The sequence below is a fragment of the Erpetoichthys calabaricus genome, chromosome 3 (genome assembly GCF_900747795.2).
Source record: "Erpetoichthys calabaricus chromosome 3, fErpCal1.3, whole genome shotgun sequence".
In the NCBI taxonomy this organism is placed as follows: Eukaryota; Metazoa; Chordata; class Cladistia; order Polypteriformes; family Polypteridae; genus Erpetoichthys; species Erpetoichthys calabaricus.
In genome coordinates, this window is record NC_041396.2 from 234,012,839 (window position 1) to 234,040,436 (window position 27,598).

A 27,598-nucleotide genomic window follows, 5' to 3' on the forward strand; every position below is an offset into this window, starting at 1 on the left:
TAAGTTAAACCTGTTCGATGCCCATTCATACATCCAGTTTTTTGAAGCCTCGTCACACCTGCCATAAAGTTCTCTACATAGAATGTACACCGCAGCACTACCACAACACGTTTAATACATGCTTTAATGCATTTCATCATGAAAATGACATCAAGTATTTATCTTAGCATTCTAAAATTTCAGAGAGCAGGAATATCATGAAGTGAGTGTTTTCTGTGCGGCGATCTCTGCCGGCGCCTCCTCTTAGTGCGGAGGAAATCAGTTTAAAGTGCACTTAGCGATTAACAACTGGGTCGGGGAACACAACACAAAGCATTTAATGTGCTACATTAACTTATGACAGGGTTTGAGAAAATCTAGTAAATTAAACATTGATTTTAGGGTAAAGTTTAGTTTACGACATTCTACTTTAATGAGAAAATAAACTACGAGAATAAAGTCAACATTTTTTTTTTCTTCACTGTGGCCTTAATACGATTCAGTAGGATTATACCACAAATAGCATTATAAATACAAGTTGCAGTTTTATTATTTATGTATAGCTTAGCTTGAAGCAAGGTCCATATTAATGCAATGTGCCTTAATGATGGTTCAGTTGGTAAAGATGTCATCACCAAGTTACACTTGTTTTTATTTTTATTTGGTTAATACTGTGTAATGCACCTGGGCTTGAAGTCTTGAAGGGATAGTATTATTACTGGAAGTTGCACTATTATTTATTTTATTGTTATTATTTATTAGTTTAAATATTATGCAGTTTAGTGATGGGAAAGTTGTTTTAAAAAGTCACTATAACGTGTCAGTGGACAGAGATTAACATTAAAGTGTAGTTGATGTACAAAACATATTTACTCTGTATTCCTTTTCTAAGACATGTTCAGTGCAATACAACTTTTGACAAGCACCTCTGACTATTTTACTAACTCTAAATGTCTCTTTGGATGGTTGAAAATATGTTTTCAATATTTTATCTTAAGTTGTTTGCAAAATATGTTCAATAAAAAGGTTCTATATTTTGACTGCAACTGTCATGCAGTGTGATTCCTTCTCTTTATTGGTGCCACCCCCTTGAAAACTGTCACTTTATGGGGCCATGCAAACCTGTATTAATACTTGTGTGCACATTAAAATGTTTTTCTGTACAATGTACAATGCTCATCACAGTGGAATAGATTATTCTTAGCCAGTCTTCTGTAGTAATTGCAGTGGAAAATGTGGTTAACATCCACTCATGCATGGGAAAAGAAAATACTGTTGTATGATTTTCTGGATTTTTTTTTTTTCGTTTTGTCTCTCATAGTTGAGGTATACCTATGATGAAAATTACAGGCCTCTCTCATCTTTTTAAGTGGGAGAACTTGCACAATTGGTGGCTGACTAAATACTTTTTTGCCCCACTGTATACAGCTTATAGTGCGTAAGAGAAACGTTGCATGCACCTTGCGCTATTATGCACATAGCTGTTGCTAAATACAGATCTGCAAGTGCTAAATTTGTGTCGTTTGTTTAGTTTTTGAAGTCTAATGTCCATTCATGTAACCCCCAAAATGTGACAAACATAGTGAAAGGGTCATATATTTGAAATGTACATTGGTGAGTGTGATGCAGACTACCAGTTAAACTGCAGATCCAGTTAATATTTTACTGTTGGAGGAGTACGTAGGCTAAGCAGTAACAAAGTCTGATCTGTCATATAAGACGCTTTGAAAAGAACAAAAAAAGCACAACAAAAAGTATTTTACAAGAGTTCTGAAATAATGCAAATATGTAAAGCAGACAAGTATGATTTCATGCAGGAAATTTAAGTTTGTACAAATGTTAAATATGTAATTAAAGGGAGGGGTAGATTTTGAAAAGTAAACTTCTAGCAATTTTGCAGTTAAAAGGTGGAATAAGTTCTGACAGAATTTTCAGAATTGGTTTCATTTTTTATTACACAATATCTGTGAATTTGGCAATGGTGTGCAGACTTTTTGTATCAACTGTAGCTTTGGAGTTTCATAACTCTTCTGGAGAGAATGTAAGATTTGTAAAGTGGATGGAAGGACAGAGGTGTTATGATAAAACGGACATCTCTGGCTTTTTTAATGTTTGTAGTGAAATTTAAAGTTTAAACTGTGAAGTGTTTTAGGAATATTCTTTGTTGGAACCAGATTTTTATTTTTAAACTAGACAAAAAGCCAGTTTCAACAACATAAGATGAAACGGGCACTAGTTATTGTCAGCAGTATATGAAGAACAAATGATAAGTAAGAAATAAATAAGAAAGTGATGTAAGTAATGATAATTAACTAAGAGGTTTGGGATATGTATGACTTTATCACGGCGAAAAATACTGTACACTTAAAAAATACATGCTATCTATGACAATGTTTTTTGTTTGTATACTGGAGGCCTGTCAGTATGCGACTAAAGTTGTAAAATCTCGCTGTAGACTACATTTTTTGTGAAGACACTCTCACTGTTTGGTAGTAATTTCCCTTGATGTGGCCCATCTTTAACTTGCACCTTCACATCACTTGCCCTTCTGACTCTTGAAAAAGCCACATACAATTGACCATGGCTGAAAACGGGTTTAGCAAGGAATATTCCTACCATGTCAAATGTTTGTCCTTGTGACTTGTTTATAGGTTTATAGTCATGGCGAATGCTAGTTTGACAGGGAATGCCCTTTGAATTTGGAAACACATGTAGTCTTTAAGCTTAATTTATTTTGTGTCATGTGCATAAAAATTGCCATATTTTATAATTATGTAGGCCTATGGCAGTAAAAGGGAAAAAATGAGAAATACAAATCAACAAAAAGTAGAAGAAGAAACGAAGAAGTTTTTTTGTAATGATTTTAGTCCGCTTCACTCATTACTGTACAGACTTGTACTGTTAGTTGATGAATTTTCCAAGCCTATAGTATAATATTGAATGATGAATGTTCCAGTAAAATATGGAATAGTAATAAGTATAAGCACCACAAACCTGATATAGGTGTATTGAATGAATGCGTAATTGAATCAGAATGCGTAATTAGGCCTCGAGCTGTAGTCGAAATCTCCTTTCAGGCCTCTAGAGCTTTAATCGAAATCGCCTTTCTCTTTGAATTTTTGCGGCCGTTGGCACCAAGTTGCGAGAATAAGCAGTTTTGAAAGGGCGAGGATGCAAGGGGCATTAAAATCACTCCAGATGGTGTGGTGAACATTCAGTGCTTGGTGCGAATAGGCCAGCAGTGTTTTATTTTACTCAGATCTCAGCAGCAGCGCACGACAATGCGTACTGCGCCACCTGTGGAGATTTGTATGTGGCTTAGAATGTGTACCTTGCTTCGCACACATCAACATCTGCAGACGACGGTAGTGTAATGATCGTGATGGCTGTGGAGTCATTTCTGCCACTGAAATACTTAATAATATATTCTTACGTATTATTTTGAGTGTGAGGGTTGGCTGTGATCGGGGCTAATATCCTACGCCTGGGCGGAAGGATTTGGGATTTCAGAATAATAATCCTGAAATGCGTAGGCTAAATCCGCCGCCTGCCACGATGTTGGGGTTGGATTTCGGTCTTGTAAGGTTTTTCTGGCAGCTGCACAGAAGGCGACTGCGCATTCGGCTTCGGACAGACGTGAGTGAGTGAGGAGACAGGCGAATTATGTATTAAGATGTTCAACATTTCCAGCATATATTACTTACTGTAAATACATAAAAGCAACATTTTTATTTTATTCCGTTTGTTACACTGTTTCTTTGAATTATACTTTTATAATACTGTACTTTCTGAAAGATCTTATGGGTAGGGGTAGGGGTGGGCGGTATGACCAAAATTCTATATCACGGTATTTTTCTAAATTATCCCGGTTTCACGGTATTGGGCGGTATTTTTTTCCCCATGCATGAGTGAATGTTAACCACATTTTCCACTGCAATTACTGCAGTAGACTGGCTAAGAATAACCTATTCCACTGTTATGAGAATTGTACATTGTACAAAAAAACATTTTAATGTTCACACAAGTATTAATACAGGTTTGCATGGCCCCATAAAGTGATAGTTTTCAAGTGGGTGACACTAATGAAGAGAAGGAATCACATTGCATGACAGTTGCATTAAAAATATAGAACCTTTTTATTGAACAAATTTTGCAAAAACTTAAACTATGATTTTGACAACATATTTTCAACCATCCAAAGAGGCATTTAGACTTAGTAAAATATCCAGAGGTGCTTGTCAAAACTTGTATTGCACTAAATATGTCTTAGAAAAGTAATAAATAGTAAATATTTTTTGTGAACCAACTACACTTACTGTTAATGTTAACAATCTCTGTCCATTGACACATTAAAGTGACTTTTTAAACAACTTTACCATCAATAAACTGCATAATATTTAAACTAATAAATAATAACAATAAAATAAATAATAGTATTATTACTGATAGCTGCACTATTACTTCAAGACTTCAAGCCCAGGTGCATTACACAGTATTCACCAAATTAAAATAAAATAAAACAAGTACAACTTTGTGATGACATCCTTACCAACTGTACCATCATTTAGGCAAAATGCATTAATATGGGCCTTGCTTCAAGCTAAGCTATATACATAAATAAAATAACTGCAACTGGCATTTACTGTATAATGCTATTTGTGGTATAGCCCTACGGAAGTGCATTAGGGCCACGTTGAAGAAAAAAAAATACAGTAAAGAGGGAAGAAAAAAAACAAACTACCGGTATATGTCAAGAATAAAGTCGACATGCTGACTTTATTCTCGACATTTCCACTTTAATTTTGACGCTTATGTCAAGATTAAAGTCAGCATTTCCACTTTATTTTCATAGTTTACTTCATAATTAAAGTAGAATGTCATAAACTAAACTTCATCCTAAAATCAATGTTTAATTTACTTGATTTTCTCAAACCCCGTCATAAGTTAATGCAGCACATTAAATGCTTTGTGTTGTGTTCCCCGACCCAGTTGTTAATCACTATGCTTCTTAAACTGACTTCCTATGCACTAAGAGGAGGCAGCAATCACCGCACAGAATCCATTCATTTCATGGTATTCCTGCTCTTTAAAAATTTAGAATGCTAAGATAAATACTTGATATCATTTTCATGATGAAATGCATTAAAGCAGGTATTAAACAAGCATGGTAGTGAGGCGGTAGTGCTGCTCCCTGACAGTAAGGGGTCCCCAGGTGTACACCTTTATGGCAGGTGTGACGAGGCTCCAAAAAACTGGATGTATGAATGGGTATCGCACAGGTTTAACTTAAATATTGTGTAAATGTTGGGTTTGTGATCTGGTGATCGGAGACACGAACACAGAATTCAATGCATGTTCTTCTGAGCGGGCTTTCTTTATTGCACGCGTGCTGTCTCTATCTGACGTACTAAAACCCCAGTTCCTATCCGTCCTTTGTCTTTCTCCACATAACCAATCACTACACGATAAACGTCTTTGTGAAATTAAAACTAGTTTTAAACTTAGCCCACGGAGTGTTCAGAACTTTAAAAATATCTTCGTTATACATGTTTAATTATGCCATCCATTCAGAGTTGCGCCCATCTCTGAACGAGTCGCCAGCACATCGAAGGATGAATACAAGCAAAACATACACTAGCAGGGTCAATATAGCACAACAAAACCCCACATCCTACATGACTTTGAAAGGAAACTGAAGCGTTGAGTAAACCCACCAGAAAAACCTGCAAATGCAAGGCAGGCACGCCGCCGTGCCCCCATATGATTAATGCATGCTTTAATGCATTTCACCATGAAAATTATATTAAGTATTTATTTTAGCATTCTAAATGTTCAGAGAGAAGGAAGATTATGAAGTGAATGTATTCTGTCTGGCGATCGCTGCCGGCGCCTCCTGTTAGTGCAAGAAGTCAGTTTAAGAATCACTTAACACAAAGCATTTAATGTGCTATATAACTTATGATGGGGTTTGAAAACATGTCGTCACACTGTTACACAGTACCCAGGTACATTACACTGTATTGAAAACAAATGAAACAAGTACAACTTGGCTTGCAGTATTATCCAGTAGTATAGAAACAGTATTTACACATCTGACCTTTTAAAACTAAAGTATCTCCAGGCTCTCTGTCCATTTTCACCACGCAGCATTCCTATGCTACCGCCCACTATTTGGTGGTGTAGCAGTGAAAAAGAGCCCTAGTGCAACAAATCTGTGTTTAGCGGTGTAGCAGTGAAAAAAGTCCCCGCTTGAACAGTTTCCCGCTGCGCCACGTTCCGAACGTCGTTTAGGCAATTTAAACCAGTGTTGCGGTATAAGAAAAATCCATATCATAAAAAAAATAAAAAACGGTTTTCGGTATGAACCGGTATACCGCCCAGCACTAGGTATGGGTTTATTCAGTTCCCCTTCACAGATATTATAAAAAATATAGTATCTATGTGAAGTATATTTGGATTGGTATTAAAGTCAAATGCAATTCAGTTGCTTCTTGGTATGGTATTTATAGGGAGACTGCATCACCAAATGTTTAATTTACAACTGTGGTGGAGGATTTAAAGCTTTGATTCTGGTATTTATTTAACTGAAGCATGCTGTTCTGTCGTGAAATTGCAGTCTTTTAGTCATTAACACTAGAATTACCAGAGCCTACGAAAAAACTAGTAAGTCTGACCCACCTTAAATCCCTTTGCACCTCTCTGTCATCTTCTTTTGTCTTCTAAATATGTCGATAAGCCCAAGTAGCAAGCAGTCTGCTATAACCATCCCCACCCCCCACTGCCTCAGAACGGGGAAGACGTTCTCCTAGTTCCTGCCTTGATTGATTATCTGGGAGTGAGCTACCCACAATTGTAAGGGGAAATAATTTGATTTGTGTTTTGTGTCTACAACAATCTGTGTAAACACATCGTTAAAACAAACGTTTTTCATGTTTTAGTAATAAATGACAAAATGTAGACATGAACTGTATAATGTGTGAAGGCTGATGGCCAAATATCAAATAAACACTTTCACAAAAGGTGCAAGTACAATACATCGGCTTCCGTGGTGTAGCAGTAAGGTCCACTGACTAATAATCTGTAGGTTGTGAGTTTGAAACCAGCTCCCTCACAAATTTACCATTTTGAGTAGTGAGCTGCTGTTATCTATATTACTAAACGACAGTTTAATTTATGCACGAACGGCGGACGCACCGAGCACATGCGCACTGCGCCACGGACGCAGCGCCCCAGAGTCAAACCCAGTGGCTTCCCAGAGTCAGTGGGTGGTGCCCAAACAACACAACCTGTAAACTAGACGTGCTCTAATCCACTGTGCCAGCAGTCAGTGTGGCATATGTGAATCACATAACGGTAATTCAGTATTAAATGTCAGTTGGATTATGCTTCCTAACAGTAAACGACGTCTACCTAACGACACAGCCACAGAACAACAAAGACGAGACCGCATGGATACAAACAATACACGGAGGCTCCTACAACGGCGTGGATTTGCGATTCTTTCGAGAATCGCGGGCTTGCTGGTTGCTAATATTATACATTTTGTTTGCCTGTAACAGCCGGTGTAAATTTATAGTACTTGTAAAAGTTAGAGCTTTTTTTTCACTTTTATTTTCTCAGTCACTATCACGATACAACACTCATCCCCTGCCCCAGATCTGATGTGATTAATTTTTTTCTGAAACTGGTAATAACTGTAGATGCGAGTGGTGTTTTGAGACAATGGAACTGGAAATTTTCTGATCTGGATAGATACACAAATGCTGGTGAATCTGCCTTATTCGTATCTCACCGTCACTTGAATTTTTTTTTTTATTCAGTTTTATTGAGTGTTCCTGCTCACACTGAATTAGTATGCACCTTATGGTCCATGATGTCAAAGCCTCACTGACAAAAAAACAGAGACATAGGTATATATGATATTTGGAGTAACTCATTTTATGACCTGTATAGTACATTTTGGAAAACATTGTGGCACTGATGCAACATTATTCATATTATTCATATTCATTCGCATGCCTTCTTGCACTTGTAATCAGTGACCGCTTCCCCCCCCCCATCTTGTCAGTCTTCACATGTTGCTGCATATTGCTGCAGGTTGCTGTTTCTTTTGTACTCCAGGACAGAGGAAAGAATAGTACAAAGAGGTCAGTTCCACGCTATATGCAATAATCAGATTCAAATATTAACAGTTCCCACACACCCAAGGACAGTCCTTTCTACATTTACGACATGTGTACCTGTTGGCAATGTACACACTTCTCTCTGTGCTGTGGTTACTATTACACTAAGGGGCTGGGGAAGCAGCGGCCTTGGAACAGAAGCTTGTCGATGTTGCATCCTCTTTCGCTTCATCCATTGCCTTTTCTTGTAAGAAGTGACGACGAAGCTCCTCTGTAAGGTCAGCCATGAACACTGTTCTTTTCTCAGTTGTGCCCGTCCTCCCCAGACAATACCCCTCGCCGCCCCCCCTCCCCACGGACAGGCCTTGTACAGTACATGTGCGTTGAACGCCGCCAAATCAAGCTTGTTGTAGCACAAGCAACCTGCCATCTGCGTGCTCCTGCTGCACTGAATAAGCTCATGCCTTCAGGTGTACAATGTCAATGCAGCACTGGAAAAAAAGAAAGAGACAAATACATGTGACATTTTGAAGAAATCATTTTAGGACCTGAAGTGCCAATCAGAAAACATCGTTGCACTAATGCAATATCATTTGAAAACTGATTTGAAATCAGAATCACTTGTTAAAATCCCAGAATAAAACATTAGGATTGGGAGATTTAAGAAACATCAGCATTAGTTATTTGTGCCTAATGAGGGTTCAGTACTTAACAATTTAAGACCAAACAAATTGTGATTTTTTTTTTTTAATATGCCAAGACAAACGGTTGAGAAACTCTTGCCTATAGATACCAAGCAACATTTGGTCACATATGTGTCCGTAGTCTACTGTAGTTAAGCATTAGTGTTGATCAGCGAATTTTGCCAAAGTGTTATTCACAGGAAATTTCCTGCATTTTTGTTTAATCTTGTTCGTCAAATTATTTACTGATAATTCGGCTGGTTTAGGAAAAAAATTTTTTTTTTGTAGCCAAATGTGCAGGTCGATTTTCAAGTTCCTTGTCGTGACAAACCTTGAAGGAGCCTGATGCCCCCCCCATCACAAAAAGAGGAGACTCTATGAAATAATAATAATCATGAAAGATTTATTACTTTATATACGATTTTTCTATCTTTTTGATAGAATAAACAGTGCAAGCATCAGCACAGTTCAGAGAGCCTTCAATGTGATTTCAAAAAATAGAACGAGGCAGCGATTTCAGTCGTGACACGCCACTTTGAATTTTCTGCCTTCACAAAACCTATATATTTTTTTGACTTTTGACTACGTATTTAGCATTTCTGTCTTGTTTTGATTAAATATATGATTGCTCGTCTTTGATCCACAGGGGCAAGGTGGTGCAGTGGTTGGCACTGCTGCCAAACAGCTCAAGTCACCTTGTTGGCCACAGTAATGACACATAAACAGCATAAATAATGAGTTATCTCTGCTTGTAAAGTTGTAATGTATCATAATAAATAAACATAATAAAATAAGCTATGATTTTAAAATGTTATTTGTGTCAATTGCAAGTAGTCAAAGTGCTTGGCTAGACCGCTGCATAGGGTATGTCTACCTACTTTTTTAGTTGCAGCTGACGTCTTTGAATTGCCAACCGTCAACAGGGTTTGTGAGCAGCTGTGAAGATGGTTTTAAACGGACGTGACATTATCAAATATTAGACAGTAAAACTGTCTGACTGAGAAATGTTAAAAGCCATTAAGCAAATACAACTTATTACCAGTACCAAGATGCTAAAACCATAAATCAAAAAGATAAATGGAACCAGAAAGTTTGTTCAAGGTTTTTCACCAATGTGCAGATCGATCTTTGAGTGCCATGTCAGTATAAGTGAAGGAGCGCGTGCCCTATGCATGCATAATAATTAGCCACGTGCTGATAAAAAACAAACTTTTAAGGAGCCTGACACCCCCCAAAACACAGGAGACTCTATGAAATAATAATAATAATAATAATGAAAGGTTTATTAGTATTTACAACACGTTTCTATCTTTTTGATAAAAGAAAAAGTGCAAAGCATCGGCACAGACAGTTTGGAGAGTTTTTAGCGTGACTTCAAAAATTAGAATGAGCCAGCGGCTTCAATCATGACACGCCACTTTGAATGTAATTTTCTGTCTTTAAAACACGTACGTATTTTTTCTGACATTTTTTGGCATTTTCGCTTTGTTTTACCAAAGTCTATGATTGCGCATCTCTGACTGCGTTGTTTCTTCTTTGATATCATGGAGACACGGTGTTCCAGTCATTGGCAGTGCTGCGGCACAGCTCAGGTCACATTTTTGGCAACAGTAATTGGTCCAGTGTAGTTGGCAGATGTTTCCTTAGCTCTCAGGAACAGTTTTAATTTCTGTACAAGGCATTAACAACTATTCCAAGTGTAAGAGTTCAAGTATCTTTTACATGACTGAGGGTAGAAGTGATTCTAAGATTAACTAATGAATCAGTGCAGCATTGTTGGTTTTGCACCTTTTGTACTCCTGGCCTACGGTACTGAAGAAGTACAAGTGAAGTCCTTGGGTGATGCTTTTGTTTTTGTCATACAGCAAGTCTCCTGTCCTGATCATAAGCTATGGGTAGATACAGCAAAAATGAGACCCTGCATGCATGTGGCTAAAATTAAGTTTCTGCAAAGAATGTTAGAGTTCACTTTCCAGTTGAGGATTAGGAACCTGGCAATTAACCTCCTTGGAGTAAAACTGTTGCTTCTCAAGAGTGAGCAGAGCAAGTTGAGATTGATTTTAGGCTAGTTGTAAAGATGCTTTCAGCAATGGGTGGACAAGCCATAGCCATTTGGAAGTGATTCAGGAACAGAACTAGAGATTATATATTTAACAGGCACTGGAAGCATTTGGAAAGTCTAAGCTGGCATGTTGCTACTGTGACCCTTATCAAGAAAAGTGGTTTGGAAGTGAATTGTGAGGGTAATTTATAGTGTAACCACATTAGCTTCCTTACGAGGAAAATGAGAATTAAAGTTTGAAGAAAAAAAAAAAAATCCCTGGTTGCATTTGCAAGTTAGCAAATCAGACAAGACATTACTGTTTTCAGCAACACTCGCTAGTGATTCTCCTTTGGAATTCCCAGATAAACAAGTATGTCCTTGGTCTCCTGCCAGTAAATGTTTGGCAAAAACGCCTCTCATATGTCTGAGAATTACAATACATTAGATAAGCAAGATCATACAGTACAATTATTTTGTATGCTATATTACTACCCCAGTCTTTCAGCTGCATACTGACTATGTGAATGCTTTGACTTGTTTTAAAATAAATTCTTTCATCTACTTTAACTCTTAAAATAATTATACTCAATAGATCATGAACAAAAAATAAAATAATTATTGCTTGCAGTATATGATGCTAGTGTATGCTCATACAATAAACAACAAACATGTCTAAAATGAAAACTCTTGCCACTGTAGTTTATGGAAAGACATATTTAAATAAAATTGTTAATTTAGTTATATACTATTTTAAAAGTATCAAAAAGATTTCTTACAACAGAAGTACATTTTTTGGAAATACAAGATAGTTGTGCTGTTTGTGTTTGTGAAGCCAAAACTTGTGAGTTTTCTTATTTAAGTTACCACATACCTTGTTGAAAGTTATCAGTTTCTAATGTTGGTTCATTGTTAGTTCTAATAGTTTCTAGGAAATTAAAAATGTTATGATGTTGCAAATTGAACATTTCAATTTAAACATTAACTTATTAATGTGTGTCTTATTCTTTTTTGTGTTAGAAAATGGGATTATTAAATCAGAAAAAGTATATGAAGTCATGTTGGCTACAGACCGTGCACATTATGCAAAATGTAATCCCTATATGGATTCTCCTCAGTCAATAGGTAAGTATTTAAACTCTATTTTCTAGATAATTAGGGCAAGCTTAAACTAGTACATTTATTCTGGGAATTGTATTTAACGCCTCTCCAATATCCAGCTCAAAGCATGTCGTCTTAGAGTAGTTTTAAAAACTGAATTTTGTTTTCCTTTTTTTATTTACTCTAATTTTACATTTTAATAATTTTACATTTTAAGTGGTGGTAAGCATTGTCGTTATGAAGAAGAGCAAAATGATCTTTTCTGTTATTTTGCAGGGTACCAAGCAACCATCAGTGCTCCACACATGGTAAGTATACAGTGCATAAAAATTGGTCATTTATTTTGCTTGTTTGTTGTTTAAACAATTTTAATGTAAACTACAGTGAATCCGGAAAGTATTCACAGCGCATCACGCTTTCCACATTTTGTTATGTTACATCCTTATTCCAAAATGGTTAAATTCATTTTTTTCCTCAGAATTCTACACACAACGCCCCATAATGACAACATGAAAAAATTCAAATTTGTTAAAAATAAAAAAATTGAGAAAGCACATGTACATAAGTATTCACAGCCTTTGCTGTGAAGCTTGAAATTGAGCTCAGGTGCATCCTGTTTCCCCTGATCATCCTTGAGATGTTTCTGCAGCTTAAATGGAGTCCACCTGTGGTAAATTCAGTTGACTGGACATGATTTGGAAAGGCACACACCAATCTATATAAGGTCCCACAGTTGACAGTTCAATGTCAGAGCACAAACCAAGCATGAAGTCAAAGGAATTGTCTGTAGACCTCCAAGACAGGATTGTCTCGAGGCACATACCTGGGGAAGGTTACAGAAAAATTTCTGCTGCTTTGAAGGTTCCAATGAGCACAGTGGCCTCCATCATCCGTAAGTGGAAGAAGTTCGAAACCACCAGGACTCTTCCTAGAGCTGGCCGGCCATCTAAACTGAGCAATCGGGGGAGAAGGGCCTTAGTCAAGGAAGTGACCAAGAACCCGATGGTCACTCTGTCAGAGCTCCAGAGGTCCCCTGTGGAGAGAGGAGAACCTTCCAGAAGGACAACCATCTCTGCAGCAATCCACCAATCAGGCCTGTATGGTAGAGTGGCCAGACGGAAGCCACTCCTTAGTAAAAGGCACATGGCAGCCCGCCTGGAGTTTGCCAAAAGGCACCTGAAGGACTCTCAGACCATGAGAAAGAAAATTCTTTGGTCTGATGAGACAAAGATTGAACTCTTTGGTGTGAATGCCAGGCATCACATTTGGAGGAAACCTGGCACCATCCCTACAGTGAAGCCTGGTGGTGGCAGCAGCATGCTGTGGGGATGTTTTTCAGCGGCAGGAACTGGGAGACTAGTCAGGATAAAGGGAAAGATGACTGCAGCAATGTACAGAGACATCCTGGATGAAAACCTGCTCCAGAGCGCTCTTGACCTCAGACTGGGGTGACGGTTCATCTTTCAGCAGGACAACGACCCTAAGCACACAGCCAAGATATCAAAGGAGTGGCTTCAGGACAACTCTGTGAATGTCCTTGAGTGGCCCAGCCAGAGCCCAGACTTGAATCCAATTGAACATCTCTGGAGAGATCTTAAAATGGCTGTGCACCGACGCTTCCCATCCAACCTGATGGAGCTTGAGAGGTGCTGCAAAGAGGAATGGGCGAAACTGGCCAAGGATAGGTGTGCCAAGCTTGTGGCATCATATTCAGACTTGAGGATGTAATTGCTGCCAAAGGTGCATCGACAATGTATTGAGCAAAGGCTGTGAATGCTTATGTACATGTGATTTCTCAGTTTTTTTATTTTTAATAAATTTGCAAAAACCTCAAGTAAACTTTTTTCACGTTGTCATTATGGGGTGTTGTGTGCAGGATTCTGAGGAAAAAAATGAATTTAATCCATTTTGGAATAAGGCTGTAACATAGCAAAAGGTGGAAAAAGTGATGTGCTGGGAATACTTTCTGGATGCACTGTATATTCAGGGCTCTTACATAGTTCAGTGGTTTTAAAATGTACTTGGAACTTTGAAACCTAAAATATTTACAAAACCCATTTTCAAAAAAGTTGAGACCTTTTCTAAAAATGCATTAAAAAGTAAAATCTGTAATTTGGTAATTCTCTTGAACCGTTATTTAACAGGCAAAAGGACAAAGAAAAGATTTTCAGTGTTTTCACCTACAAACTTAATTCTATTGGCTAAACATAAACAAATTTAGAAATTGATACCTGCAAAACACTCCAAAAAAGAAATAGATACTTTATTAATCCCAAGGGGAAATTCACATATTCCAGCAGCAGCATACTGATAAAAAAAAATATTAAATTATAGAGTGATAAAAATGCTGGTATAACAGACAATAACTTTTTATACTGTGAACGTTTACCCCCCCAGGTGGAATTGAAGAGTCGCTTAGTGTAGGGGAGGAACGATCTCCTCAGTCTGTCAGTGGAGCAGGACAGTGACAGCAGTCTGTCGCTGAAGCTGCTTCTCTGTCTGGAGATGATACTGTTCAGTGGATGCAGTGGATTCTCCATGATTGACAGGAGCCTGCTCAGTGCCCGTCACTCTGCCACGGATGTCAAACTGTCCAGCTCTGTGCCTACAATAGAGCCTGTCTTCCTCACCAGTTTGTCCAGGCATGAGGCATCCCTCTTCTTTATGCTGCCTCCCCAGCACACCACCACATAGAAAAGGGCGCTTGCCACAACTGTCTGATAGAACATCGAAAGGCATCTTATTGCAGATGTTGAAAGACGCCAGCCTCCTAAGGAAATATAGTCGGCTCTGTCCTCTCTTGCACAGAGCATCAGTATTGGCAGTCCAGTCCAATTTATCATCCAGCTGCACTCCCAGGTATTTATAGGTCTGCACCCTCTGCACACAGTCACCTCTGATGATCACGGAGTCCATGAGGAGCCTGGTCCTCCTAAAATCCATCACCAGCTCCTTGGTTTTGCTGGTGTTCTGTTGTAGGTGGTTTGAGTTGGTTTAATTAGGGACAGAGGCATGTTTACCACTGGGTCACATCCCCTTTTCTTTTAATTAGACTTCTTAATTGTTTGGGAACTGAAGAAACTAATTGTTTTTCAAGTGGAAGTTTTGGCCATTCCTGCTGTATACAAGACTTGAGCTGCTCAACAGTCCTTAGTCGCGTTTTTCTGATTCTCCTCTTCATGATGCGCCAGACATTTTCAATAGGAGATAGATCTGGACTGTAGTTAGACCACTCAAGCACATGGACTCTATGTCTACGAAGCTATGCTTTTGTAATTTGTGCAGAATGAGGCCTGGCATTGTCCTACTGAAATATACATTGTGTTCCTGGGAAAAGATGTCGTCTTGACGGATGCATATGGCTCTCTAAAATTCCAGTGTAAGCCTCTGCATCAATGCTGCCTTCACATATATACAGATTCCCCAAGCCATAGGCACTGATGCTGTTTTTTGCAACTTTCATTGATAATCTTTGGGAGAATTGTCCGTTATTCCCAAAAAACAAGCTAAAACGTGGACTCATCTGACCACAGAACACATTTCCATTATCTTTCGGTCCATCTTGGATGAGCTTGAGCCCAGAGAACTTGCCAGCGCACAAAATTGGGCACACAATTGATGTTTGGCTTCCTCTTTGCACAGGGAGCATTTCTTGATGAAGCAGTGGAATGTGTTAAGCGTCAAGGATTTCCCAAAGTACTCCAGAGTCTATGTGGCTAAGTCCGTCATGGTAGCATGACAGTTTCTAATGCAATACTGCCTAAGGGCTTGAAGGTCATGCACATTCAGCAGGGGTTTCCTCCCTTGGCCTTTACACACAGAGATTTCTCGTGATTCCCTGAATCTTTTCACAATATTATTAACTGTAGATGGTGACCGACCTACATTCTTTGTAATCCTGCTCTGAGAAACATTGTTTTTATATTTACAGATAATTCTCTCACGAAGTTCAGCAGAAAGTGGTGAGCCACAACCCATCTTTGCTTGCAGAGACTAAGCCTTTGGTGGATGCTCCTTTTATACCCAGTCTTGATACCCACACCTGTTACCAGTTAACCTGCTAATTGAGGAACCTTACAAAATGTCACATAACCTTTACAGTCTTCCTTTGCCTCTTTCCCAACTTTTTGGAGGGTGTTGCAGGCATCAGTTTCTAAATGTGTTTATGTTTAACAAATAGAATTACGTTTATTGGTGAAAATACAGAAAATCTTTTCATTGTCCTTCTGCCAGTTAAGTAAAGGTTCAAATGAATTACCAAATTATAGTATCTAGTTTTTATTGCATTTTTTAAACGTGTCCCAACTTTTTTGGAAATGGGGTTTGTATATAGTGATCACAGCAGCACTCTTTGGAGAAGAATGTCTGGATTGATAAGGGTTAGAGTAAACATTTTGAACAGATCACTTCCTAAAATTTCTAGAAAATTATATACTCTCTCCCCCCCCCAGCAATTCTATTGCATGCTTTTGCAAAGTTCTTTATTGCAAAGCTGCTTCTCTCCCTCACTTTTACACTGAATGTCTTACTGTGCAGCACTATGTTGCACCCAAGGTTATAAAAGTCACTCTGTATAAGCTTTCCTCATCTGTTAAGCAGAGCACCATGCCAGTTTTCCCTGGGATTTGTTGATGCATTTTGCTAAAGACGAGTTAGATTCTGCCTTTAAACTTTGCTGCACAGTGTGCTAGGATTAAATAATACATGCTGATATTATGAATCAGTAGGTAGCTCAGTTTGGATTATGAGGGTAATTATCTGAATGTTATAATACTTGGAATATCTTTTACTTAATAGGGAGAATTTATACATCTGCAAATTCCATTTGTTATAAAAGAATACATTCAGGCATAACTGATATTGCAAATGGCATATAAGGTACAAAATATTCTGTCACTTTATAATGACGTAAATAACTCCTTTTCAGTCATTCTGTGGTGTTATCCTGCAATACTGCAATATTTGGTATATGTCAAAGAGGAATATAGTTGCAGGTGCAAAACTAATAAGTAACCTGTCATAATTCAGTAGGCAGATTTTATCATTTTTTTAATCAGGTGAGAGCAAGAAATATACTTGTTGACAAGTTTGTATTTCTGGTTTAAAATATGATAATGATAAAGTGTATATACACAAGTTAATTTGTCTGTATCACAGAACACCTTTATCCTTCAGATTACTTAGGTAAATCCTTGTTTTTGTGAGTTAGCCAGTTTTGGTGTGTTATTTTTGAATACATAGGTTAATATGCACAAATTGTCTGATATAGGTCAATTTCACCTTGATAGCAAATTTGGTGTGTGGGCTTTAATTTTAAAACATACCATTACTGGATAAAAAGCAGCCTTTTAATGCAGTCAAACAATGCTTTTATAAATGTATAGACTCTTCCTATGTAAGAGTTGGTTGATAACAGAGAGGTTTGTTAGAATTCAAATCATTAGCTAAACGTCAAGAAGTGTGGAGTTAAAACAATGCCATTTATAAACCACTATTCAGTGTTAGTCTTTGAGACTTACTAATTTGATTACATAAACAAATTAACTACATAATTAAAAACACCTGGTTAGGTAAGGGTGTGATTGAAATGAATGAATGCCTATCCATCCATTTTCCAAATTTTCTATTATGAGCTGACAGGCAGTGAGGAGGAAGGAGCACACCATACATACAACTTTGCAAATACAGATACATTTATACTGTGCCAGATTAGAGACTCTTATTGACTTTTTGGGAATGTCATTTTCAATATGGGAGGAAACTAGAGTACTGGCAGAAAATCCAAGGAAATACATAGGAATGTGCAAATTCTGGACACAGTGAACTTGTCAGGAGTGGAAATCGGGTTTCAGCAGTGGAAAGGCAGCAGCACTAGCCAGTGCATCACTCTGCCAGCCTAAGAAAATCTTTAATCTGATGTTAGCAGAAAGAGGTGATAGTCTACAGGCAACTAGTATAACTTGCTACTTACAATTTCAGATTCTTTTGGTAGTTTCAGATGTAAATGAGGAGGGCAATTCCTAGATATCTTTACTCACCTGAAATATTCAAAAAGGGACTTAAATAGCCCAAAATCAAAGTGTGCATTGTATTAATAAACAAGGCAGCACACATTAAGAAAAAGCAAAATGTTATGGCTGCATTGGACTCTAAAGCATCCTGCCTTTGTTTTCTGGTCTTTCAAAAAATATATATCTCTTTCTCTTTCTTTCTCTCTCTGTTCTGGCCTATCTTCAGCACCTCCCACACGCCAACTCTAAACTTAATTCAGATACATAGCATTGAAATATAGCTTTACTAGTGGCATTGATGAACTTGCGTCTCACATTCCTTTGTAGCCCCTAAGGAGTTAGACCTTTAATTTATCTTACTGGCTATAGGCTTTCTTTCTTGGGCCACCACATGCCACTTGCGTGATAACACTGGTACAATCTACTATGATGGAGTAATCAAGTTGATGTTCCGTAAGGCTCCTGTTCTTTCAGGTCAGACACCAATGGTTTATGCAGTTCCAGGATTCCCTTCACACTGATGAACGATGATGATTCTGTTAAATCATGAGCGACTATCATTTTGTGGCATGTGCTGGGCATAACATTTGATAGTTGGGCAAACCTTTAAAAATAATTTAATAATTAGTGTTATGGTGTAATATGGTTTTCAAAAAATAATGCAGTTTGGGTTATTTTATTGAAGCCTTATTGATTTCTTGTAACTGGGAATAATGGGATTTGTGAAAGAGTATTGATAAATAATATATGTATTCTGGTAACTAACTGCCAGACCAAAAGAAATAAAGCTGGTAAAAGTTAAAATTTATAAACTTTGGATAATGTGTAACAGTACATCCAAAGTGGGTATAATACATTCACATATTTTGTATTGGTAAAAAAATATTTTGTTAATCTTTGTTAATTTTTACGGTTGCTGTTGTTTTGCATTTTAGCACATAAAGCTTGTTCAATTTGGGTTTTGTTTTTTTCATATGATGTTGACAAGCAATAAATGTACAACACTCAGATTAATTATCCAATGTGAAATAACTGATTTTGTCATAGGTTTAGTGAGCAACCTGCACAGCTGATGAGATCCACATTTGTCTGCACAACAAGAACCACTTAACTCTATACATCTGGTATCTAATTACTTCTAAAAGCTTGTGAAAGGTTTAATTACTAAAAGAATACTGTGATAAATAGTATAATTTATAATTTCTATTATTCAGAAAATCGGTCATATAGGGTAAAGTGTCCCATCTCATCTGCAAAATTGAATATATTTGCATTGGAGTTGTATTTTTCAATTTGTGGTGCTTTAAATTATTTAAATGTAGAATCTGTAGATATACAAAGCTAAAATGACTGATTGACTTACTCTTGCACCAAGAAAAACACTATTTCTTTTTAATTTAAAAACTTCAATTTGGCAGGATTGTACTGTACCTCTTGGGCAATGTGCATCTTCTAGGAAATTCGATAGATCAATATTTAGGGGTAGAAACAACCTCTACAACAGAAAAACTAAATATCCCAAAATCTAATAAATGTTTTGACTGATTTGTTTGAAATTTGGTAACATTATAGGAAAAAGAAAAAATGCAGACCTGTGTGTGTTGTAATATATATTTGAAAATGTTTTTATTTGTCGATAATAATACAATGTGTTTTTTAATATATATTTGCAAATGTTTTTGCCGATAATAATACAATAGTGAATTAGAGTGAACTATGCAAACTCACCCTGTACATGCTTGATGCAGTGCTCAGTTGAGACTTGCTGATTTATGCAAATGAGGGCCATTGGCTGAAGCATTGGCTGGTGTACATAAAGAACAGCACTGACCAATGGAGTATTTGGAGAAATGAAGAAGGGGAGGTGTCCTGTACAGTAACAAGTTGGAGAGGCTCTAAACATTTTGACGTGTACAGTGAAGTGGACGGTGGAAATCTTAGTGAAGCTCAAGAAAGACATGGGCAACAAACTTACTATGAACTCTGAGTTCTACCCAGAAAGAGGTCATTAAATTTGCAAGGAAACAACAATTCCAAAATTAAAACCGTTTAATTCATTGGATGGGCTGTGTAAGTGTGTAGCCTGTAAACATCATTGATGTTTGTAATAATTTAAAGTAAGACATGATTTAGTGTTAGAACTTTGTCTGGCTGTGGCTTTTCGTGGCTTAAATCCATATTAATACATTTTTGAAAAACAAGTTAATAAAATAAATTCTTGAATATACAACTTATGAAAAACATGAAAATAAACTCATTTTAGTGAAAAATGTAAAGAAATGAAATTAAAATCATTAACACCTAATAATTATAAAAATGTATCTAAAATTAATATTATTCCTACTGATTGCCCATTTGATTTCAAAAGAATACAGTTTCCAGAAAAATTAAGTTTTATATTGACCATCATCAAAAGCAAGGTTCAGTCGGGAGGAAAAGCATAAATTAATCTATGACAGAAATGTTTTACTCATGGGCAATTGTATATAACATGTTCAAGAGTAAGCTGCTAAAGCAACCTTATAATATTAGTCCTTTTTTTTATATATATAAAAAAAAAATTTATATAAAAAAAAAAAATGTATATATAAAAAGAAAAAACTTCAAATATTGTTTACATAAATGTACCTAGTTACATAGCACTCTTGATACAAAGCAAAACAGGGTAACACAGCTAGTCTTAACATAAAATTGATGCAAAATCTATTGCTGAATTTTTTTGTTGGGACTCCACACTTCAAAAGCTACAAGTATTCCATGATTATTTGAAATTCTATGCCTTAAAATATATAGTTAGTTGCAGTTATGACAGCTTCTTTACATCTGTTGTATGTGCCACTAGTAAATGATCAATACTATCAACATGTACTTTCTAAAGTGTTTTTAAGTATTTAATATTATTTATTTTTTGATTAACAAAAGTATTTATTTTGTAACGGCCAACCCCTTACCCAGCCGGCAGCCACACTACCAGGACCCAAGGCTTGGATAAATTGCTGGGGAGAACCTACTTATACCATGCCGTACCTCTGACCAATAATACCCCCCCCCCCCCCCCCCAATCAACGGTTAAACACAAGCAAAAAATATCAGATATGTAAATCAAGTGCAGTAATATATTAAATAACACAATGACAAATACAATAATACAAATCCCCGACATAAAAAATATCTACATATATCCCTCCATCGGTGGTCATCGGTCTGGACAGATGTATGCCACCACGTGAAGAACTGCCACACTTGCCAACAGCTGAAGAACCCATCTGGTAACCATTAGGGATGTTACAATCGCAGATGGACCAGGGGAGACTTTGGGTGTTGATCTGATAGGACCATTTCCAATGACCAGCTCATGGAAGACCATCCTGAGGTTGGTAGTGGATTATTTCTCTAAGTGGGTGGAGCTGTTTGCACTGATGGACGCCCGAGCCAGCAAGGTTAGCGCTACACTGAAGAATGAGATATTCACCTGCTGGGGATTCCTGAAGAACGTCATTTCGGACAGGGGTCCCCAGTTCACGAGTTCAGTCCTGGAGAAACTCTATACGGCCTGGGGAGTGAAGAAAAATCTTGCTACAGCATACCATCCCCAGGCTAACATGACTGAACGAGTGAACCGGACCCTGAAGCGTATGATTGCCTCCTACATGGGTTAATGCCATCAGGTCTTGGATAAATGGCTCCCCGAGCTCCGGTTTGCCCTGAACATCGCGGTGCACAAAGCCACAGGTGAAACGCCTGCTTTGGTGGTGCTGGGCAGACAGCTGAAGAGCCCATTCAACCGACTCTTACCCGGAGCCCCTAGTTCACAAATCGCCCTCAACAATAATACTTTAAAACGAGAAGAATTTTGGGAGAATCCAACAGAGGTTGGTGGGATCGACGTCCAGACATGCTCGGTTGTATAATGCTCGGTGGAAGGAAGCATGCTTCAAGCCAGGTGACTTGGCCTGGACTAGAGCCCACCATCTTTTGGATGCCAGCAAGCAGTTCTCCGCCAAGCTCGCACCTATAAACTATAAACAACAACACTTATGTGGCCCTGCTACAATTTGATAATTAGAGCAGCAGTCTCTCATTTGTGATAATACTGTATAGATGCATGTACACTCAGTGAGTGTTTCAGTGATTACTGCTAAATCACCAGTTCCTGTAGCCATTCATGAAGTTCAGTTATGGTGAAGGGTCTTCAAAATGCAATGGCATGATAGTAGAAGCAGCAGTAATTTATGAACAGGTGGCTGAAAACCTGTATTATGTTTTGGTTTTTTTTCCTTGATGATTTAAAGTATTTGAAATTATTTGCTATGGATACTATATTCTATTTAACTCTTTATAATTCAGTAAATTGCAAAGTTACTTTTACGGAATTAAAATTTTCCAGCTGATGGTTTATATATTTTATAATTCAGCCTTTTTCCATTGCCTCTATCAATAATTCAGTGCTTCTTCAGAAAGCAAAATCTCTTAAAATCATAGTTGTTCTATTTAGATGAAAATTTTTATATTAAAACAAATAAAAGTTTTCTGCATGTTTGTATTTTTAATGATGAATTATTTATCTTGCTACTACTGTCTGTTGGATCAGTTACATTGTGTGACTTAACTTACATATACATGTGCACAGCTTATTTGCAAATGTGTATTTGTGTATTTATATATTTGTACATTTGCACATTTACAAGGCATTTTACAACGTTTATGATTACAATTGGTTTCATTCCTTTTCGTTTTCCAATTGGAACAGAGGCAGGTCAAGTGACTTGCTCATGGTCACACAGTGTTAGGTGGATTTGAACCCACAACGTCAAGGTTCAGATATACTATAATGCAATACATGTACGGTATTTGGGGGAAAAAATGTTGCGATTCTATTTACATTCTTTGTTTTTTTTTTTGTTTTTTTTTAAGCATGCATATGCTTTGGAACTCCTCCATGATCAGCTATACGAAGGGGCAAAGGCTCTCGACGTTGGATCTGGAAGCGGAATTCTATCAGGTTGCTTTTCAAGGATGGTTAGTTTGCATTTAGTATTTTGTAAGCTTTAGTTTGCAGTCATGTTGGTTTTTTTTTTTTTCTTAAAAAATTGTCTGCATTTGTGTTTTTGTTTTTTTTATGTGATCTGTATTCTATAACTATTCCAACCATGTTCTAATGGGAAAAAAAAAAACTTGCATTAGCTGTGAAGGCTGCCATATATCCAAAATTAGTCTGATTAAATGGATAGTTAATACAACTTTTTATAGAACTTTTAATAAGAAAAAAAATCTGCTGGTGTGATGCATTTCCTTCAGTTGAATTTAAAAGCAAGTTAAAAAGAATAGGTTTTAAAATATGTTTAAGTGCTATAGACAAAAGTACCTTGCCACCTATGAAGCACAGGAATATAAATGGAACTGCAAGCCTACTGAAATCTGAAGATTTTAAATGCTTGTCAGATCTGAAGGAATGGAGATGCTGAAAGATATACTGAGGTATAGAAATATATAAGGCTTTATGTGAAGTTATATTTTAAAGTCAGTATAATATTTAATAGAAAGCTATTGAAGATTTTGTAGTACAGTGGAACCTCGGTTCACGAACATCTCAGTACACGGTTTACGACCAAAAAGTTCGCCAAATTTTTGCCTCGGTTCACGATCACACACTCGTTATACGGACAAGCCAGTTTCCCTTTCAGTTTGTACATGTTCAGTCTCTTCCTGTGCATTTCCTGTATAGCGAACAAGAGAGAGAGAGCGAGAGAGCGCGACACACACACACACACACACAGGCAGCGTGCGAGAGAGAGCTGGACGCATAAGGTAGGAAGGCAGTTAAAGAATGCACTGGGCTTGATTTTGTTTCACTTCTGTTTACAGCAATCGGTTCGTAGCGTGCATTGTTGCAATGTTACTTTTCTCGGTGGTTTATTAAAATATGGATTTTTTCAAATGTTCATTTTTTCCCCTGTGCTTAAAACTCATTTAAAAAAAAAAAAAAAGTGTTTTTAGCCAGCGGTTGGTAGCGCTATAGCGCGAACTATTGTAGTGTTAGTTTTCTCTGTTGTTCAAGGTTTTCTCAGTATTATTCAATGTTTTTACATTTAGTTTACTATTACGCTGTGCATTCTATGGTTTAATTAACTATATTTGTGCCTCAAAACTTAAAAAAATATATATATATTTACATACAGTTCGTATGGTCTGGAATGGATTAATTGTATTTACATACAATCCTATGGGGGAAATTGCTTCGGGTTCATGACCAAAGTTTTGGAACGAATTATGGTCGTGAACCGAGGTTCCACTGTATATAATACCGTGTGTGTGTGTGTGTACATATATATATATAATATAATTAATTAATGAATGTATGTATGTATGTATGTATGTACAAACAATCTTCCACAGACGTGGCAATCGCACCTTGGGACACTCTTCGGCATGTTGTCCCATTGGGTGGGGGGTGGGTCCCAAAAGAGTTCAGAAACTTCACAATACGAAGAAGAAAAGGATGTTTCGGTTTCTGATTGATAACTGTGCTGCCCACAACATGCTTCCACATTTAGATGTTTGCATTGCATTCCTCCCACCCAATTGCACAGCAGTGCTTCAGCCATTGGATTTAAACATCATTCACACTCTTAAAGTGTATTATCGCACAGAAATGCTGAGAAAAATTCTTGTCAGCATAACTTAGACAGGAGGAGATCAAAATTAACATGAAAGAAGCTATTGAAATGATTGCAAACGCCTGGACGCAAGTTAAAGAAAGCACTATAGTGACAAATACAAAATCTCATTACTACGAAATTTGCATTACAGCAGAATATTTTCTAGGTCCCTGGCACTTCGTGTAATGGAACTTTATACACACACACACACACATTATATATAATATAAAATTTTTGCCTTCAGTAATATCACTGCCTTCAGTAATATCGCAAGATCAAACTGGATTTATTAAAGAATGACATTTAGCGTCCAATCTTCGACGCCTGTTTAATGTAATATACTCACCCGCAAAGTCAAACATCCCAGAGATTTTATTATCCTTGGATGCAGAAAAAGCATTTGATATGATTGAATGGAACTACCTTTTCACTACTTTGGAGAAATTTGGGTTTAGCCCAAATATTTGTGCATGGATTAAACTAGTGTATACCAATCCAGAAACTTCAGTTTGTATTAACAACATTAATTCAGACTACTTTAAACTAGAACGTGGTACCAGACAAGAATGAAATAACAGATGTTGTTGCCAATAATTAAGAAGTCACTTGAGCAACCGATAAACATTTTATGATTTTTTTTTTTTTTTTGTTTTGTTAAAAGTCTATTAAAACAGGGTGAGGAGTATATATTAATAAGGTAATGAAAGAAACAAGTGAGGGTAACTGTGAGATATCAGGTAGTGCATGAGGTATTTAGTGAATATAGTCTTGTCATATTAGATTGGATTAAATGCAAATAGTAAGAAAAATTGAAGGAGGCATTAGTACAGGGGTGCCCACACTTTTGCGGCTTGCGAGCTACTTTTAAAATGACTAGGTCGAAATGATCTACCTACATTAAAAATGCTAATATATATATAATAAAAATATATGTTGCCATACCTTGCAAAACTGAATAACTGTTACGGCACAATAACAATTCAATACAATTTATGGTCACTACAGTATTTGGATTTAATCTTCATGTGGGAAAAGGCTGACTCATAAATAAGCAGAGCCAAATAATGCAGTCAAGGAGGTAGTACATTTCCTCATGTTTGGGTACTTTTCCTCTGTGAGTAAGTTCCAAAACTGTCCATGAGCCCCATACTTCAGCTGAATGTCATCCTGTAGTGTCAAAATCTCATCCTCCACTATAGAGGAGTTTTAGGTGAAACAGTGTTGCAATTTTTGATGCGGGTGAATCACCCTCAACATCTTCCCTAAATGGATAGCACTTAAATGTAGCGATTGGCACAAGTAAAGCTGAGTCTTGAAACCGTCTGTCAAAGTCTGACAGGCAATTTTCAGTCTTCTCTGTGTAGCGTATGCTGTCAAGTTGTGCACATACCTTCCATTGCGTCTCAAGCTCTGACGCAAGGTTTTGGATGTTCCCCAAATCAAGGCACTGCAGCTTTGAGGACAGATGTTGCATTTTTTGTTTGAGAGCATTAACTGAGCTAATCATATTGACCATGGTTTTGTCTTTTCTTTGCAGCTGTAAATTAAGCATATTGGTCAGATCGGAAAAAAAATACCAAGTCTAGCAGCCATTGATCGTTATTAAGTTGCTTGTATTCTGCATGTTTAATGACAAGGAGAAACTCCTTTTTCTCCGGCCAGGGGTCTCGAAATCTCAGCAGGAATTTCTCCCTAACCATCTGCCTCAAGGAAGGCCTCTTTTATCATCTCTCCATCTTAGAAGGACTTCTTATGCTTAATGATCGAGTGACTCACCTGGAACGATGCTTCGTGTGTCGGCCTTACCTTTCTCTTTCTCAAATCGCTTTTCAGAAGGAAGTCAGTTTCGTAGTTTTTATGAAGAGTTCGAAAGTGCCTTTCCACATTTTCCTTCTTTGGAATAGCAATGAGAGATTGACAGATCAGACAAACGCACTTTGATTATAACATTGTGAGAAAATAAAATCCTCTTCCAATTCCACATCTAGCCCATACCCTCCCCAAAAAAACAACATTTTTTTTTTTTTTTAAATCCCTTCTTTAGTTGATATAAATTGGAAGGCTATCTAGATCACTTAGATAGCCAGAGTTTTGCAGTAGATTGCACGTTTGATCGTGCGTGCGGGATGACCATTGTGTTAGAAGAAAAGAGATCTCAGACTGGCGCCCTGTATGTCAATCAAGTAGCAAATCCCATAGGGAGGATATATGATAGACTAACATTTAAAAAAAAAATTTTTTTTTGAATGCAACGCGATCTACCTGCACTACCTTTCTGATCGACGTATTAGACATCCCTGCATTAGTAAGTATAAGAGTACAGTTAGGAGTAATGCCTAAGAGATGAGTACCATTTCGGTATGACATACTACTTTGTGTTTCAGACACACAGTACTATAACAGATGTATTTTTTTAGGGTCATAGCAAATATAGGATGTCAGTTTCCACTGATCAACTATCTTTTGGTTGCATAAATCAATATCATGCCAAACCTACTGTAAGTAATCAGACATAGTAAAAAAAACTGCAGATAACTGAATGCCTGCATGGACAGAGTGTGGAAGTACCATACAAACCCAACCTGATTAGTTTTACTAAAAAAAAAAAAAAAAAAGCTAGATATGTGTTAACACCACATAAACTTTGTTTTTAAAGCAGGCATTTGTGGCTTGTACTGTACATGGTGACTAACATTCCACTGCAAAACTGAGGAGTCCAGTACTCACCACTAAAATAATATAAAACACTTTCATGTAAGTATGTTGATTCCATCACTGAGGGTCCATAACCCCACACCTTGAACTTTTTGTTGGCTTGCATGTGTTGGGACCCAAGATCACTTTAACTGCAACTCGAGTGTGTTGCATTAATAAACAGTTCTGATGTCAGTCAGTTAATAGCATGATTTTCTTCTGGGGATTAGATGTTTCAGTAGTGGGATTTTTTGTAGCCATGTTTTTGTAGCCAGACAGTAGTGGTAGTTAAAAGTACCTGGTATGG

At 37.2% G+C, this 27,598-nt stretch overlaps 1 protein-coding gene across 2 annotated transcripts in view; it reads left to right on the forward strand.

The window, feature by feature from the left end:
• The window catches only part of pcmt (protein-L-isoaspartate (D-aspartate) O-methyltransferase), a 70,422-nt gene that overhangs the window by 20,504 nt on the left and 22,320 nt on the right, over window positions 1-27,598 (forward strand). For both annotated transcript variants that reach the window (XM_028797902.2, XM_028797901.2), the window contains exons 2-4: window positions 11,847-11,951; window positions 12,204-12,235; window positions 22,853-22,957. In XM_028797902.2, coding sequence (XP_028653735.1) covers window positions 11,847-11,951; window positions 12,204-12,235; window positions 22,853-22,957 — 242 coding nt within the window. The remainder of the gene's footprint in view (window positions 1-11,846; window positions 11,952-12,203; window positions 12,236-22,852; window positions 22,958-27,598) is intronic.